At 48.0% G+C, this 17,227-nt stretch overlaps 1 protein-coding gene across 1 annotated transcript in view; it reads left to right on the top strand.

Annotated features, from left to right (window-relative positions):
- The window catches only part of ADAM12 (ADAM metallopeptidase domain 12), a 340,119-nt gene that overhangs the window by 220,300 nt on the left and 102,592 nt on the right, over positions 1 to 17,227 (top strand). The window contains exon 5 of the mRNA XM_055300220.1: positions 13,390 to 13,466. Within this exon, the coding sequence (XP_055156195.1) occupies positions 13,390 to 13,466 (77 nt within the window). The remainder of the gene's footprint in view (positions 1 to 13,389; positions 13,467 to 17,227) is intronic.

Below are 17,227 nucleotides of genomic sequence, written 5' to 3'. Positions count from 1 at the left end.
TGAATGTTTAAACAGTGTAATGAGAATGTCCCAGAATTGAAGAAAGACATGCATCACAAGCAGGAAGAGTGCAAATAAATTCTGTCGAGGATGGCTTGTAGTAAAACTGCAGACCACCAAAGATGGATCGTAAAACCACCTGAGAGAAAAGAGACATTTGTGCAAAATTTGTGCAAAACCAACAACAGACTTCTTATCAGCAACTCCAAAATTAAAATTTCAGAGAGTCAAGGGGAAATTACAAAAATAATAATAAAATACATTTGCACACAAAAACGAGAATTTACTACTCTCCACTTTTAACAGAGAGTATCTACCAAAGACTCTTGTACTAAGAAAGAAATGGAACATAAGAGACAAGGGTAGGATGTTAGAGGCAAGAGTAAGCCAAATAATTGCATGTGAATAAATCTAAGTAAGCTATTTAAAGTAATAATTACAAAAATAATGACTAAATTTGGATGTTTTAAGACAAGGCAAGCAAAGAGAAGATTTAAAACAGTTTAAGAACTTGTATCATACTTGAAAATAACAGAGATGCAGATTAACTTTAGATTTTGATAACTATCTTGCAAATTTAAGTATAACCCTTAAAAGAACAGAAAAGCAAAAAGTATAATTCCAAATAATAGATAGTGAACAAAAACAATGTATCAGCTCAGCAGAGACCAGGAAAGAAGGAAAAGGATTTGAAAAGCAGAGTAAATATAAAACACAAAATAATTACATAAAAATGAGTCAACGTATTATTCTAATTATATGTAAATAGATTGAATCTGTTTCTTAAAGTAAAAACAGATTATCTGCTTAAAATTTAAAATCCAGCTACATAATTTTTACAAGCTTCACACTCAACATACAAAATGGTTGTGAAAGGAGTAGAAAATGTGTAGTAGACAAATATTAACCCAAAGAAAGCTGCTGTCATAGCATTCATATCAGACCAGCTAGATCTTAAGGCAAAAAAAGCATTATTATGGATAACGGGGTTGATTACTTGATGAGAAAAGGAGCAATTCAAAAGGATGGTAAAGTAACTGAACCTATGTGTCCCAGTAAAATAGCCTCAAAACATGTGAAGCAATAATCAAAAGAATTAAAATAAACTGACAAATCCACAACCAGAGAGGGAGATTTAAATATACCACTCTCAGAAATGAAAACTTTAAAAGATGAGCAGAAATTAATGAAAAGGAAGACCAAAATAATTGAGAGATTCAATTAAGCCAGAAGATGGTTCTTTGAAAATATTAATAAAATGAATAAAATACAAATCTAATCAAGAACGAAGAATTCCCAGGGAACAGTATTACAAGCACAAAGATGGACATAACTATTGTCATTCAGAGATTTTGAGAATTACAGGAATGCTATCAACATTAATAACCATTTCCTTAAAAAAGGGGGGGGAATTCTTAACACTGTTCAAGATAAAACAAAAATGTAAATATAACCATATAAAGAAATTAAATAAAAAGTAGTATTTTTGTAATCTCCCCCCTCAAATGACATCAAACCCAAATATTTTACCAGGTAACTTTTACCAAATCTGTAAAGACCAAATAGTTCTTGAGATTTTTTTTTTTAATTTTCTAAAGGAGGAGAGAGGAACTACAAAACTCAGAAAAAGAACATCCACAACATGAATATTATAGACTAGTTTCAGTTATAAACATAGTTGCAAAAATCCTAAATAAAATATTTGCAGATCATATCCAGCACAGATTTTTAAAAATACTTTGTGACCAAATTGTACTTACCTGAGGAATGTGAAGATAGTTCAACATCAGTGTGTCGGATAATATCATTTAATGTATTAATATCTGTAGATGAAAAGTATTATTATAATTGATATATTTCTTCAAATATAATCCATACTATTTATTATATAGATTAAAAGAGCTCTTACAGTTGGGAAATATTTCTCATATCTCCCTTCTGTCCCCATATATCATATTGCATAGACTAGACCTTCCAAAACTGATTCATGTAGCCACTGCAGCATCTTGGTTGATGCCACTGAGAATCCATTCATTCTTTTTTTTTTTTTTTAAGATTTTATTTATTTATTTGAGAGACATAGAGAGAGGCAGAGACACAGGCAGAGGGAGAAGCAGGCTCCCTGCAGGGGAGCCTGATGCGGGACTAGATCCCAGGACCATGCCCTGAGCCGAAGGCAGATGCTCAACCACTGAGCCACCCAGATGCCCCTCCATTCATTCATTTACTCATGCACTCCAGAGACATTTATTAACCACCTTCTGTGTGCCAACACTGTTAGCCTGTGAGGATATAGGATGAATAAAATGCACTCTTAAGCATATAAATTCTTGAGTCCTCCACTTACCCGTCGTATAGGAGGGGTGAGCGTCTAACACGGACACACCCAGAATGTGTAAGATATGGTCCCAAAATTATTTTACTTGTTTTATGTTTTTGGTTTCAATCTCCCTTTCTAGTTTTCCTTTTCTTAGGCAATTTTTGTCCTTTTTTTCTCATTTGGGAAGACAAATAAGAAAGAAGAAGAGATAGAAGACTAGGCTAAATGAGGACCTGACAGCTGCAGGGTCTGTTAGGGGCTCGGACAGTGCGGTCTGTAGACTACAAAGGTAGACGTCTATGAGACTAGCTGGGAGGCCACGTGCCAGAATGCTAACAGTGGCCATCTCTATTGGGGAGGAACTCTGTATTTTTCTATTTTCTGTGATGGGGGGGGATTATGTTTTTCTTTCTTCTCATTTTTCTACAAGGTCACAGTACAGACAGGCAGATGTCTGCTCCATCCCTTCTCTTCCGTCGTTCCTTGCGTGGAAGTGTCCTTTATAGGGAGAAGGGGGTGGGAGCCAGCAGGCCTGACAACCCCAGTCCCTGCTCATTGGGCGGGGAGAGCCCATGCTGGGAAAGGCCATGAGTCTAGCCTTGCCGTCCTCCCTCAGTCAGTGGTGGCTAAGCCTTGCCCACTCCCTGCATGGACTCTTCTCAGCAACAGTGCCTGTATCCCCAGCCTCCCTGGGATGAGCCCCATGGCTTGGCTAGCAAGAACGGAGCAGTAGAGATGAAGGTTGGAAATGGCAGGATGCCTCAGTCCCACCCCGGCCAAAGTTGTATCTTCCAGCAGAATATACCAGAAGTCCCTTGTTTTGAAGGTAATTAACTGCCCCCCGCCCAAAACCTCCAGAAACAGCAAGCACATATTAGAAAGAGGAAGACCTGTCTTGTATTCCAGCATCTATTTTGTCCCCTTCCTGAGCCATCAGCCGTGTTAGTGTAAAGATAAGGAGTGAACAGTCTTCCCCACTAAAGAGAACCCACAGCCCCCGACAGCTGGTCCTCCCAACAGAAACCCCCTTGAGGAGAGTCCGTGACCTCGTATTATCTTTCATGGTGAGGAGACAGACGCAGCTTTTGGGGTTTTGTTTTTATTGAATCAGGCTGGAGAACAAAAAAGAAATGTGCTGACTCATCTTCTTACCCCCTAAAGTCAGCACACTATGAATTTTCCTCCATTTAAGATTATGAAAAAATAAGAACCACTTTTGGCTGTAGTACTCTCTTTTTTAAAATTTCATCTCTCAACCATCAGCGTAAGCTGGTTGACATGCCGCGTAGTGGCTGATTTTAATTTTGGAATTAATCGCTTGTCTTTTATCTCTCCATTGTCCTGACAGGCTGAAATATTTGTGGTTTTATCCTCTGCCGGCCACATCTGAGGGAAGATTATGTTTTATATTGTTACTTTTAATAAGGCCTGTGGGAGACGATGCACATGACATTGTGCTATTTGCATCCCAGAAGACAACTTGGGGAAAGGCCAGAGTAACGCTCCAGAACGCCTCCCAAGGGTTGTCAGGGATGGATGGGTGGAAATGCACACTCATCTGTTGGACGTACACTAACTGAGCACCTGCACGTGGCCAGACACTATGGCCACCACTGAGGGGACAGCAGTCATTGAATATAGATTAAGGGATAGGGCTAGAGGGAGGAGATTGACATTTTTCCAAGTATCGCAAACCTAATAAAAATCTGTGATAAGTGTGCTGAAGGAAAGGTTGAGGGGCCTCATCTGGTCTAAGGGATCATGGACATCTTCATGGAGGAAGGAGCGCATGACCTGAGATCCAAAGGTTGAGATACGACTCGGGACGGGTGAGAGACGGACATTCCAGGCTGATGCTGAGCTTTACTTGTAGGCAGGGAAGTGTTTAAGAGTTGTCAGGGGCCAGAACGTGTAAGCCTTGGAGGTCATGGTGATGCATTTTTTTGTTGTGGAGGAGCATTGGGAAGCCATAAGGGTCTCAACTCTGGGGGGTGTCATGACCAGTATAGGCTTTGAAAGACCCACTGGCTACCACACAAAGCGGTAAACAGAGACAGCAAGAGCAGGGATTCGGCAAGATGAGGCAGCTGGCTCTTGTGAAAAAGCCTAAAGCCCAGCAGAGGGGACATGGCTGCTGAGGCCTGGGCCATGGGGATGGAGAAGGGAAATGTCTGACCCTAGATGCGTGAGTCACTCCCAAAAAGGTTCCATTTGTTGTATGTGTTTCTCTTGGGAAAACTTAATAAGACATTCGTTGGGAGGATACCAATAGGAGACCAGTCAGTGTTAAGTGAGGCTGGACATCAGGCAGATGTGGAATCCAATATTTTGATTGTTGAAAGTATTGTTTGGGTGACATCCCATCCACTGCCATGGCAAATGTTTCCTATCAAAAAAAGAGTCGAGGGAAATCTGGGTGGCCCAGTAGGTTAAGATTTCAGCTCTGGTCATGAACTCAGGGGTGTGGGATTGAGCCCAACATCAGGCTCCATGGTCAGCACAGAGTCTGCTTGAGATTTTTTCTCTCTCTTTCTCTGCCCTTCTCCCTCACCAACTCTCTCTCTCCCTTTCTGAAAAAAATAAATAAAAGGAGTTGAATCTCTGCAGTTGGCTTGGACTAAACATTTCAGGGCAAGTGGATCTTAGGGAGTCAACCTCACCCCTCAACAGTTAGCATGAAATGTATGAAAAGATGACTCTGGATGTAGGAGGGAAGTCGCAGGCCATTCATTAAGTGTAGCAGGTGTGAGCAAAGGCTTGTTATCAGACTCTTGAGAAGTGCTTTAAAATGGATTTAATTTCCCTGCCTTCACTGTACTCTACACCCATCCAATCTATCCACTCTCCCCACGTGGCTGTTCTGCTTTTCCACCCACTGGGGCACTGACCGTATCCCATGGTGACCCTGCCCCACTGCATCTTCCACACTTTCCTTGTCCATGGACCCTTCTGCTCCCAGCGCAGGCCCTGCCTTCCACCACAAGACGTCACAGCCACCTGACCTTACCTCTCCATTTCCTGTATCCCCTGGGTTCAATCCAGCCCCTCTTCCTGGCTCAGCAGTCCTGTCCTTCCAGAACATCTTTCTCTTTGTGCCGGTTCCTGTTGCACTTACTTTGATCCTCCTCGATCATCATCAGTAGCTTCCCCAATGCCCCCTCCATCGAGTCCAGACTTCTTAGACCAGCATGCACATTCCTCAGAGGTGACATACCTCGTTCTTCATGTGTGCATCACTCATTCATTCAGATGCTCACCCGACAACAAACATATACTGAGTGCTCACTATGACGCCTGCTAGCATTAAGTGAGCACCAGGGATATGCAAGGCATGCTTCTTAGACGTTTTGTTGTTTGATCCTCCCAATAAATCAATGTTTGCTATTTTTATAGCCAGATAAGGAATCTGAAACCTAGCAGAGTTAAGTAACTAGATCAAGCCCAGAGCTGATAAGGATTCAAGACCATGTAGTCAGACTTTAAAATCGGAGCTCCTGGCCACTGTGATCCTGCCTGATTCATTGGGAACAGAACACAGAAGGCTCTCTGTTAGGTGTTCCTGGCTGTGGTAATGGAATTAGTCTAGAAAACTGTAGCAAGGTGGATTAGGGAATGGACTAGCATTCGTTTGCAGGGAGACACCCAGCAGATGCTTCTGGGGGAGAGCAGAGGCTGTCCTGCGGAACTGCAGTCCTGGGACATGGGAGAGAAAAGGCCCAACAGCCCTCTGGGAATTCACTAAGTGCGTCGCTCTGGGGCCCAACTGAATGGAGATCAGTAAGAGTCCAGTGCTTTGTGGCCGTTCACAGAAGGGAGGAGGACACAGTCTCTGTGAGCACAGTCTGACTACAGACGACATGACGGGCCCATCGCAATGATACTCTAGGAGCCAAACAATGGAAGCGCCAAATCCATGTGGAATCTGGAACAAGTTCCCAGAGGAACCCCAGGTTTGAGCGACTTTCCTTTTCCAAAGTTGTCAGAGAGGAAGGCTGTGAGTGAGGCCTTCCGTCTGGAGGCAGTGTGTGTAAGGTTAGGATCACAAGCCAGGGAGGCAGACTGCCCAGGTTCAAAGCCCAGCTGAAGCACTTAACCGGCCATGAATGTGAACATGACTCAGACACTGAACCTGGCACACAGTCAGGCCTTTAGGAAAGCGAGCCAGCGGTACCACTGCCCACAACAACTCATAGCCACCCTGGACCGTATGTTCCTTTGGAAGTCCCTCTATATCATAAGAGCAGGATGAGAATATGGGCCGCGGCCAGGAGAGGGGGTGATGCGCAGTGCTGAGCAGAGTTCTTCAGGTACAGGCGTCCCCGTGAAATGGCAACTGGCGCCTCCGCTCTTCCGACCTGACTGCCAACAGGCCGCTCCTGCTCGCTTGCACAGTTCAACAAAGTCCCACACAACATGCAAGCAGATTTGCAGCTGGGGGTTTGGAACCCATGCAAGACTGTAAGAAAATCAGCCCCCTTCTCTCCACAGTGTCCATTGCTCTCACACACATTCATGCATTCAGCAAAAATACACAGAGCTAGGGTTCAGCGCGGAGGAAAGTTGAGTTTATGGCACAGCAGGCTTACAATACCTATTTTCACATTCAAGATCTCTGACGGTGCCTTTTCAGAGACCGTTTCCTTGTGAAATGTTTATTGGATCCCTAAAACCCTGGGCAGTAAGTGTCACTCCCATTTTACAGATTAAAAACTGAGACTCCACGTCTCGGATTCCAAGACTCTCCACTCAGGATCCATCTAGCATGCTCATTCTTGCAGACATCCTGTTTCCAGGCCCACTTTGCTGGGAGGTCCCGAGGAACGTGAACATGATTTCTTAAGCATGTGTTCCCTGATGCAGAATTCCAGCCCAGCGAAATGATGTGAATGGCCCTTGAGGTTCGTCCTTTATAGTCATTTAACCAGACATGGTTCTTGTTAGAGCTGAGAGCAAAAGATAGCCCTGGGAGTATGGGCGTGGTGACGTATTGCTCAGCGATCCTGTCCCTCATTCAAGGCTGAGCGTAACGTGGCCCAGCCAGAGAGACACACGGGGCTGCAAAATCACTTTTTCCTTTGCTTGACTGCACTACCACAAGCAAACACATGGTATGTGGGGCTTGATGTTCCATACGAGGGAACACGGCCTAGACCATGGTTGTGCTGAAGTGCAGGCCAATAGCTCATACAGACACATGTAGGTACATACACGCATGTGCACATGCACACACGCTTCCATGCAGACCTACACACACTTGCTTGCCTTTGCACTACTTCTATCTGCAGGGCTCTCTGCGAGTTTGGAAATCAGTTCACTTTCCTACAATTCCCTGAGTGCCATTACAATAGGCCTTATTGGACTCCAGAAGGCATCTAAGTTTGGATTTTAGGTGATCGCTTCTGTCCAAAAAGAGAGACCTACAGGGGCACATGGTCACAGTGGCAAGACACAGAGGGAAGCCGTCTGGCCTGGAGTCAGGTCGAAACGTCAGTCCCTCTGCTGTGCCACCGACCAACCCCGTGGCCTTTGACAGTCACTTCGCCCGTTGGGGCCTCAGTTTCCATAGCTGCTCAGGAAGGGGGTTGCCTGAAAGAGGAAGGTTGGCCTTAGATGACCTGAAGCACCCTTTCAGCTAGAACCCTGTGTGACTCCAGTACTAACACGAGGAGGCAGTTGGGCACATTGCATATGATGCACCTTGGCGGGTGGGGGTGGCCGTCAACTTCCTGAGGAAAAGTGGCATGGAAGATAATTTTCACTCAGCATCATCCCTAACAGGCTTTGTCTGCTCCCTTTCCTTTGGAATCACAAGGTCAGGCCATTTTTGTTAGCAATTTAAACAGATAAAATCCCTTTCAAGTCTGCTGAGAGTCGGGTAACAGAATTTGTACTTTGCTTCCCATATGGCAGAGGGTGGAGGGCTACTCTTCTGAGGCCCAAGTGTTCTCATTCCATCTCCCTCTTACCCACCATTACATTTGATTGATAGTATTAAACAGAAGGAAAATTTATTTTACTGGAGTGGGGAAACGCATTAGGTTAAGTAATAAGTATATAAAATACATGGTTAGAGGTTTTGTAAAGGAAAAGATGTAATTTTGTGGTTATGCATGTTTGGGACTGTTTTCTGTGTTATGTTTTGTTGGTAGAAACAGAATGTATCGGATCAGCAGAACAGCAGCATCGACGTGCTAGCGGGACAGTGTCCTCTATTCAGCGACGCCTTTACAGACACGGGTGTGATAAAAAAGAGATAGTAGTGGGCACTCTTGAGGCTGTGGAAGGGGATGCTTCGGGAATGTTCTCAAGGGGAAGTGTTGGGATCATAGCTGCAGTGCGCCGTGGGCGCAGGACCTCCCAGGGCGTGATGGATGCCTGCTGTGTCTCTCACTGGCGCGGTCACCCTCGCAGCCAACAGGCCAGGTGTTTGCGAATCCACAGGGCCTGATGGAATCCTGCCTCTTAGCATCAGCCCACAAGAGGCAACCTGGCCCTCTGGTATGGTGGCAGCGCTCACCTGGAGGACCCCCCCAGCTCCAAGTGGGGGACTGCTCCCCCTGCCTCAGCCACCACTGGAGGGGGGCGAAACCTCCCAGGGAGCACAAGGCTACACCTCTTCCACTCCTCGTAATCAAATTCACAACCAATTATGCAGCACATGGTGTGATGAGCATGTCTTTCTGAGTTTGAGGTTATCCATATGACTTGCTGCATCCTGAAAATGAAATCACGGTTGTTTAAGCGTGTGCTGAATCATATTGAAAAAATTAAAACTTCATGAAATTCTAATTGTCCTGGAGAATCTGGAATTTGGAGTTCTAGCTGCTATACTTGGTAATCTAAAAGGTTAAGGAGTGAGCAGTGGCCTTGTTAGCTGTCCTCAGATGAATTGAAAGTAGTTCTAGCACTAGGGTGACCGGGGAAGCATCTGCCTTCGGCTCAGGTCATGATCTCAGGGTCCTGGGGTCGAGCCCTGTGTCCAGCTCCCTGCTCCACAGGGAATCTGCTTCCCCCCCCTCCCTCTCTCTCTGCCTGCCACTCCCCCTGCTTGTGCATACTTGCTCGCTCTCTCTCTCTCTCTCAAATATATTTTTTAAAAGTAGTTTCAGCACTAAGAAATAAGTTATGAACCCCAGTAATGATGGAAAGAGGCAGGATGGTTTCAGGACCAGCTCATGAGAGCAAGGATCCACCCCCGCTCTGTTATCAGCACTGTTTCAACCCACTTGGTGAACTGGAAATTAATTTTATACTAATTTGTTCTCAGCTCATGCTTTAATGAGCTTATATTTCTGAGTATTTAATTTGAAAGTAAGTCTGATAAATAATCTATTAAAAAATAAATTGAGACTGAAAATAAATGAGTTTGAAATTTCAGAGGTCAGCAATTAAGATTATTGTCGCTATTTGGTTTTTAATTGTTTAACCAATACTCGGCTGCCAGTGCAACATCTCGTATTTCTCTAAAATGAGGCAAAATCTGGAGTGTATGATGGGTAACAGACAAAATCCGTGATTCTGGTCACCCTGGGCGGCCTAAACCCATCAGCCGCTGCTCTTTTGCTTTCTGAGCCTTCTCTGCCCTGATGTGCCTGCTGGGCACCCAGGACTGAAATCCCCCCGCTGGGATCCCTCGGGTGCCCTGGGGACATTATGATCCAGTTACATGGCCCCCTCATGGTTAGAAAATTGTTACCACGCCTCCCTCAAGTACGCACGTCCACTTATCTAAGGGGGGGGGGCGTGGAGCCTTTCAAAAGTAATTTCATGTGGATACTAAAAAGGCAAGCTGGCAGCCAGGTCTGGGTGGATACCTGATGTGGCCGGTGGGCAGGTGTTCCCCTACCACTGTCCTCCCTGAGCCATATACTCACTGGAGAGGTCTGCCTCACCGTGGCTGCTCCTGCCCTAGAGTCTTCCAGCCAAGCAGAACTAACTGCCTCCCATCTCTGCACATGCTTTCCCTCTGTGAGCAGTTGTCTCTCCTGCCTTGGCCCCTGGACGCCTAGCCACCCCACCCCTCAACATTGTCTGGGAGCCAAAAGAAGAGAGCCACAAAACTCTCATTGTTTGCAGTCAGCATAATCAAGAGCAGAAAAAAAAATCCAAGATGGGCTAAGTTTATACAAACTATAAACTAAGCTGATAAGATGGTCTGATAGGAGATAAGTTAAGAAAAACACCCAGTCTTCCTTTACATTAAAAATAGATGTAGAAGATATAATAGAAAAAAGATCCTATTTGTGATATCAACAAAACCTATCCAATACCTAGGAATAACCCTAATGAAAACTTCATGACAGCAATATGAAAAAAAAATCCAAGACTAGATGGAAGGCCATAAAAACGTACCATGTACGTGAATAGGAAAATTGATCTTGGTGTATTTATTACAATGGATTATTAACCACATTATTAATAGATAAATAGCTTCAGTGGATTATTACAGAGCTTAAAATTTGATCCTGAAATTCATCGGGAAGAGAAAATAGGCAATAATATCCTAGAAACAGTCAAAGCAAAGAATAGAACCAAAGAAAACCTGCCCTTAACACAGTTGCCAAGACAGCCCTTTAACAAATGGCTCTGGATCACCTGGATCTACACATGCAGAAGCATGAAACTGGACTTCTACTTCAAGCCATATATAAAAACTAATTCAAGGTAGACCAAGGATGTGAATAGAAGAGCTAAACTTGTAGGGTTCCTAAAAGAACACATAGGTGGAAATCTTCAGCACCTTGAGATAATGGTTTCTTAGGTCTGACACCAAACACATAAGCAACCGAAGGGAAAAAGATCTCATCAAAATGATCGACTTTTGTGCTTCAAAAGAGATGCTCGAGAAAATGAGAGGACAACACACAAAGTGGGGGGAAATATTTGCAAATCATGTGTCATAATATATTCCCAAGGGAACCAAAAATGTGCATCCACACAGGAAGTTGTAGGATGTCCGTGGCAGCACTGTTCGCAACTGCCAAAAAGTGGAAACCACCCAAGTACCCATCAACTGATGAATGGATAAACAAAATGTGGCATTTCCAGAGCATGCAATATTATTCTGCAATAGACAGGAGTGACCCATGCTGCAGCCTAAATGAGCCTTGTAAACATTATGCTGAGTGAAAGAAGCCAGACACAAGGGGCCACATATTGTATGAATCCACTTACACGAAATGAATGAATAAGCAAATCCATAGAGACAGGAAGTAGATTAGTGGTTGCCAGCGGCTGAGGCAGGAGGGGCAGGTCTAGGAAAGTGAGTGCTAATGGGGATGAGGTTTCTTTTCAGGGTGATGAAAAGGTTTTGGAATTAGACAGTGGTGACAGCTGTACAACGTTGTGAACGTGTTAACCGAATGCTTTTAAAAGGTGAATCCTGTAGTCGTTGAATTTAACCTTAATCAAAACAGAGAACTTATACTACCTGACATCAAAATGTATGATGGGACAGTAGGAACGAAAATGGTGCCGTGGTCTTGGAATGGACACACAGAGGTTTGTCTCAATGGGGACAGCTCATGGGGTACGAAAGCAGAGACATGTACATGGTGTGGGCATCCCATATATGATACAGAGCACCTCCAATCACCAGAAAAGGGAAAATGGTAGCAGAGAACAACTGGGTCTTAGTGTGTGAGGGACAGTTAGATTCTGACCTCACACTCCTTGAATAAATTCCAAGTAGAGTAAAGGGCTAAGTACAAGACTACGGAAATAGAAGAAAAGAAAAAGGACATATGTGTGACCTTGGAGAAGCCCCCCCCCCAAGCAGCACATAAAATTCATAAGGAGAAAGATGGAAAATGTCTCTTTATAAGAACTGGAAACTATACAACAAAAGATAGAAGGAAGTTCAAAAATCGTTTCTCACGTAGTAGGCAAAGTACTAAAATCCTGAATTTTTGGAGAAAATCCGGAATCAGTAAGAAAAGTCAAAATAACAAGAGTCCAGATCTCCCATCTCCCTCCTTGAGTTAGTTGCCTTTCAGATGGTCCCAGAAGCCTGTTCTCTACTCAGTGACAGATGACCTTGACCCCTTTTTGGAGGTGTTATTGGAGACCACTGACCTCTTCATCCCAGCCAGTCCTCTTTCTTAGCAAAGTCAAGGTGGTCTTAGAATTTTCTTTTTGTTGGGAAGGAGAGCTGGACACCAAGCTCTGCCCTGGGGAAAGTGGGTTACTGCCACCACGAGTGGAGGAGCCGCGTGCTGCAGCAGACACAGCAGGGACAGGCCGAAGCCCGATGTCCACTTGCCCGGCTCCTTCCACACCGCTGCCCTGCCAGACCACGCCGCTGGCACGCAGAGGCCACGAGTGAGGCGAGCGGAGTGTGCTTAGCTTTTCCTGTGGGTCAGCCACTTAGTGGGGGCTGCCACGTAAGCTCCTCCCACGTGGATTCTGGACAGATCTCTGTCTCGGTAAGGAAGTGGCCGGGCTGTGGCTTCTTGTCACAGGCAGCAACGTTATTCAAGAAGTGGGATCCTGCAGGCGTGTCACACGGGGGCTTCTGTCCCAGACCTAGAATACGGTCCTAGTTTTATTTCCTGCCGACAGAGACTGTCAGCTCTCGACTGGGTGATTCAGGGAGGCCTCCTCCAGCTCCCATCTCACCTGCTTTTCTGTTTCCAAAAGCCAGAGATTTGGGCCTCATTTTATGACATTTCTCAGCACGCGTAAATAGGCCGTAGAGGTCCTCATCTCAGTACAAGAGACAGTTTCCAGGAGGGTAGGAGGGGATGTCAGTCAACGTGATTTGTCCTGCCACTGGGTTTTGTGGAACACTCGGCATCGGAGCTTCCCTGAAGGGCGTCAGAGAGGCAAGAGTGGGATTGGGACGCAGTTTAAAACCCCATTGATCATCTCGAAGTAAATCAGGCCTTCCTGCCAGAGATCCTGGCCGGGGTCATGCCGGGCTTAGCATTATATATTAAGACCGCTGGTTCAATATTTTATGCCAAAAGGGAATCCCGTGGCTGAAAGCAAGTGAAGGTGATGGGAGGGGCTGGTTTATTGTGAGCGAGCGAGAAGCTACCCTGACTGAACCGACTTTCTCCTCCTCCTAGGGTCACTGCTACTACCACGGACACGTGCAAGGGTATTCTGGTTCCACCGCCAGCCTCAGCACTTGTTCTGGCCTCAGGTAAGTGGTGCTGATGGTGCTGGCCATGGGCTGGCGCCCACGGCCTCCTCCTTCCTCTCCCATGTGCTCTCAAGGATCAGAAGTAGATGATGGGGCCTGAGCCTCCACCCGGTGAGATGGAGAAGCCCCACCTGGAGCACAGCGTGCCCAGGATCTTAGTTTCTCCGCCACCACAACTCTTTCTGGAAGGTTCTCGGGCCTGGTCAGTTGAGAGCTGCTGAACTGGCTGAGTTTCTACATCCAAGGATTTTACGACTATGTTTTGTTTATGTGGCTCTGTGCTTAATTCCCGCTGGTAAAAGGTAGGACCTCAGGTGCTAGTGTTCAGGCTGCCAGCTTGGTTGACGTGCAGGGGCCTCCCCTCCTTAAGAGACAAAGCCCAGCAACCAGCTGAGCAGAGGTCAGTGTGAGCTGAAGCCAGGCGTGGGTTGTAGGGCCTTTTGCTATGAGGTTGCGGCACGTGTCAGGATACAGCTCCCTTCTGTGGCTGGAAGAGCCAACCCTCATGGCTCGTCCTACCAGATCACACTCATTCACCACCGGTTGGCTCTCGTGTGTTTTCCAGACAAACCAGTTTGTCTAACAAACTTCCAGCTGCCTCAGCCTTTCTACTGGATTCATTCATTGGGTTTGTGAAACCAACAGCTTGTATCCCCCCAAGTCTTGCTTGGTTTGGGTCCTGGGTCCCGAGACGGGGAGAGAGGGCCGAGGGCCTGGGAGGGCTGCCCTCTGGGTCAGCAGGAACGCCACGTCTCTGGGAGTCCCTCGTGGGATGCTGTACACACACGACATGTGGCACCACACATGGACACGAATGCCACACACACACACACACACACACACACACACACAGTCAACCTCTGCAAATGTGAGGGAAGTAGTGGCTGCCCTGGCCCTCATCGGGGTGTTAACAGCTGTGGATGCAGACGGAAGCCCCACTGAACGTAAACGGGAAATGGGAACTCGAAATGTTGCCCCATAGTAATCCTGACACACAGCCGGCATTCAACAAATAATGCATCGATTAGGAGAGAGTCCCTGTGGCCCGCACCTAGTGACAGCCCCGGCGTTTGTGAGTGACCGTCCCATGTAGCACGGCGTGTGGAGCCCAGAGAAGCCCCCTGCCCCAGGTTTGGGATGCTCACACCCGGGGACATGCTGGCAGGTGCACAGGAGCAGCCAGGAGCCCGTCCCTGCATGAGGCCGGCGCCCCTGTCTGCCTCTTCGTGGTCACCGTGTGTCAGGTGCACTGAGCCGAGCAGCCCCTCGGTCCTGACCCTTCCGGAGCCGGCCCTTCCACCGCACCCTCCAGCTCCCATCCTGATCCCCCTCCCCACCCCCAGGTGCCCCCCGTTCACATGAAACACGCGTCCTTCCAAGTTGCTGCGCATCCTGCATGACCCGGGTCACCTGCACAAGTTACAATGCCAAGGGAAGGCATCCCGTCCCACTCCACAGTTTGCTGTGTCTGCGGCACGGTTCTGACATCCGTCCTCCTTGGCTCGTGTGCGGTTGGTTCCTTCCTTTGACAAATATGCTCGGCTTGGCCGCATCGTAGCTCTCCGCAGCCTCCGTGCCCTGCATTTGGGTGGTTTCCAGCTTTTCTCAAGTGCAGACCTCCCTGCGCTGCCCGGGGACCTGGGGCGGCCCCGCCTCTGTGCACAGGGCCCGGGTCGGGGGGAGCAGGTGCCACGGGCGCAGAGGGGCCTTCCCTTTACCAGCGCCTGTCCTGCCACCTTGTTCTTCGAGCGTCTGTCCTAATCTCCACGCTGGCCGGCAGAGGTGAGACTGCTGTCGCCTCACCTCCTCCCCAATCCCTGACATACCTGGTTTATTTTCAGGGTTTCCCACCGGAATCCAACAATATGTACAAAAATCTAACTCTGCCCTCGTCCCACGCTTGCCAAGTCCTGGGCACGCGTGTGTTTGCCTATTTTAATAGAAACAGCGTCACATCATACGCTTCACCGTAAAGCTTTGCTGTGTCCCCTGATCCTTCTGTCTCTGCACGTCAGGAGACAGAGACTTAAATCCCTTTGGTTCACCCCCACTGAGGGTGCGCACACGTTTCTGCGCGCTGTTGCCTTTAGGAAGCGCTGTTGATATTCCATTTATGTGACGCTGTGGAACTTTGAGGCGTCCGCTGATCTGCTGTGCGAACAGTTACCTCGTTGCTGTTCCTTCAGCAAACGGCCCTTGAGCACATCCTGGGCGCCGGCACTGAAGAGGGGAGGGGTGAGCCGTGCGGCATCTGCAGGAGGCGCCTTCCTGGCACAGGGAACAGCATGTGCAAAGCCCCTGAAACAGGACAATGCCCGGGCTTGGCAGAGCAGCAAGGTGGCCGGCAGGGCTCAGCGGAGCAGGGAAAGCAGGAGGGGGGGCTGTGGTCAGGGGAGAAGGAGGGGCCTTGGCCTCTCCCCTCTTTACGACGGGGGTCACGGGAACTTTGTGCTGAAGTCTGGCTTCACGTTGACACGGGGCACTCCGGCTACCGGGCTGAAAACACGCTGTAGGGTGTACGTGCAGAGGAGCAGAGCTCAGCTAGACGCCTTCCCAGTAACCCTGGCTAGGATGAGAGCCCAGGTAGACGTGGCACCTGCAGACCTGCGGGAGCCCAGAAACTTCTTCAAGGGTTTAGCGAGGCCGGTGCCTCTCGCATCTGCATAAGCTTCTGACCATTGCCTTCGCCACTGAAAGACCCACTCCCCCAAGGTAGTGGGGACTTGGTCCCCAAGGAAGGACCAAGCTCCTGCTCCTGAGTGAGTGACGACTGAGGAAGCCGTGGCAAAGTCACTCACGGGGTAGGCCCTCCCAGACACGTGCAGGCCCGATAGGCACGGTGGGAGCTCGGAGGAGGAGGAAGCAGAGGAGGAGGAGGAGAGCGTTTGCAAGTGACGATGTGCAGAGAGAGGACACCTGCCCCCCCTTCGAGGCACTGAGGTCCACGAGGGAGGGACTTTGAACAATGAAGTGTCTTCTTGAAAGGCTGTCAGGGACGCGGTGTCACAGGGTCGGCCAGGTTTCAGCAGGGCACAGAGAGGAGAGATGTTCAGGAGAGGGTCAGGGGGAGGGTAGTGTGAGGACGGACCGCGAGTCCCGAGAGCACAGTTGGGAGGTGAGCAGGACGATGGGAAGAGTGAGAACGGGGTCAGTTAGAGGATTAAAGAGCTGTGTGGAGACAGGGTCCCGTCTTGATGGGAAGAGCAGACTCGGGCTCCTGGGGGAGACAGAGGTAAACAGAGATGAAGGACAGCGTGGGGTCAGAGCTCAGGGCATCTGGGATGAGGGGAGTGACCAGTTCAAGACGGATGATCTGGGGCCGACGGCGGGTGTTTCTGCCCTGACGCACAGCAGCCCGAGCAGTGAGCCAGCTGCGTGACAGTGGGCAAGTCACTCGACCTCCCTGAGCCCCAGTGTCCCTGTGTTAAAATAGAATGAAGTCTCTGGCTGAAGTGGTGGTTTTGAAGATGAGTGCAGTGACCTGTAGGAAAGCCAGTTCTGTGCCCGACTTCGAGCGAGCAGCCAATGGAAAAACCATCAGACTCTTGAGACTGTCTTGCGTTCTTTGATTCTGGGACTGGGCCGACCAGTCGGGAGGCGTGTTAATGCGGTACTTCTGGGCTAATCCTGGGCAGAGCTGTCCTTCTCCTAAGGGAAACACGGTGGACGCCCACAAGACCACAGTGGCAAAGATCACACATGGAAATCGTAGACCGCCTACCCTGTGTGGTATCCAACATGCTTGAAAGAAGAGTCTCTAA

Source organism: Nyctereutes procyonoides, unplaced genomic scaffold (assembly GCF_905146905.1).
Source record: "Nyctereutes procyonoides isolate TBG_1078 unplaced genomic scaffold, NYPRO_anot_genome, whole genome shotgun sequence".
In the NCBI taxonomy this organism is placed as follows: domain Eukaryota; kingdom Metazoa; phylum Chordata; class Mammalia; order Carnivora; family Canidae; genus Nyctereutes; species Nyctereutes procyonoides.
Note: the sequence above shows the minus strand (reverse complement) of the source record. Positions and strands in the feature narration are given on the sequence as shown.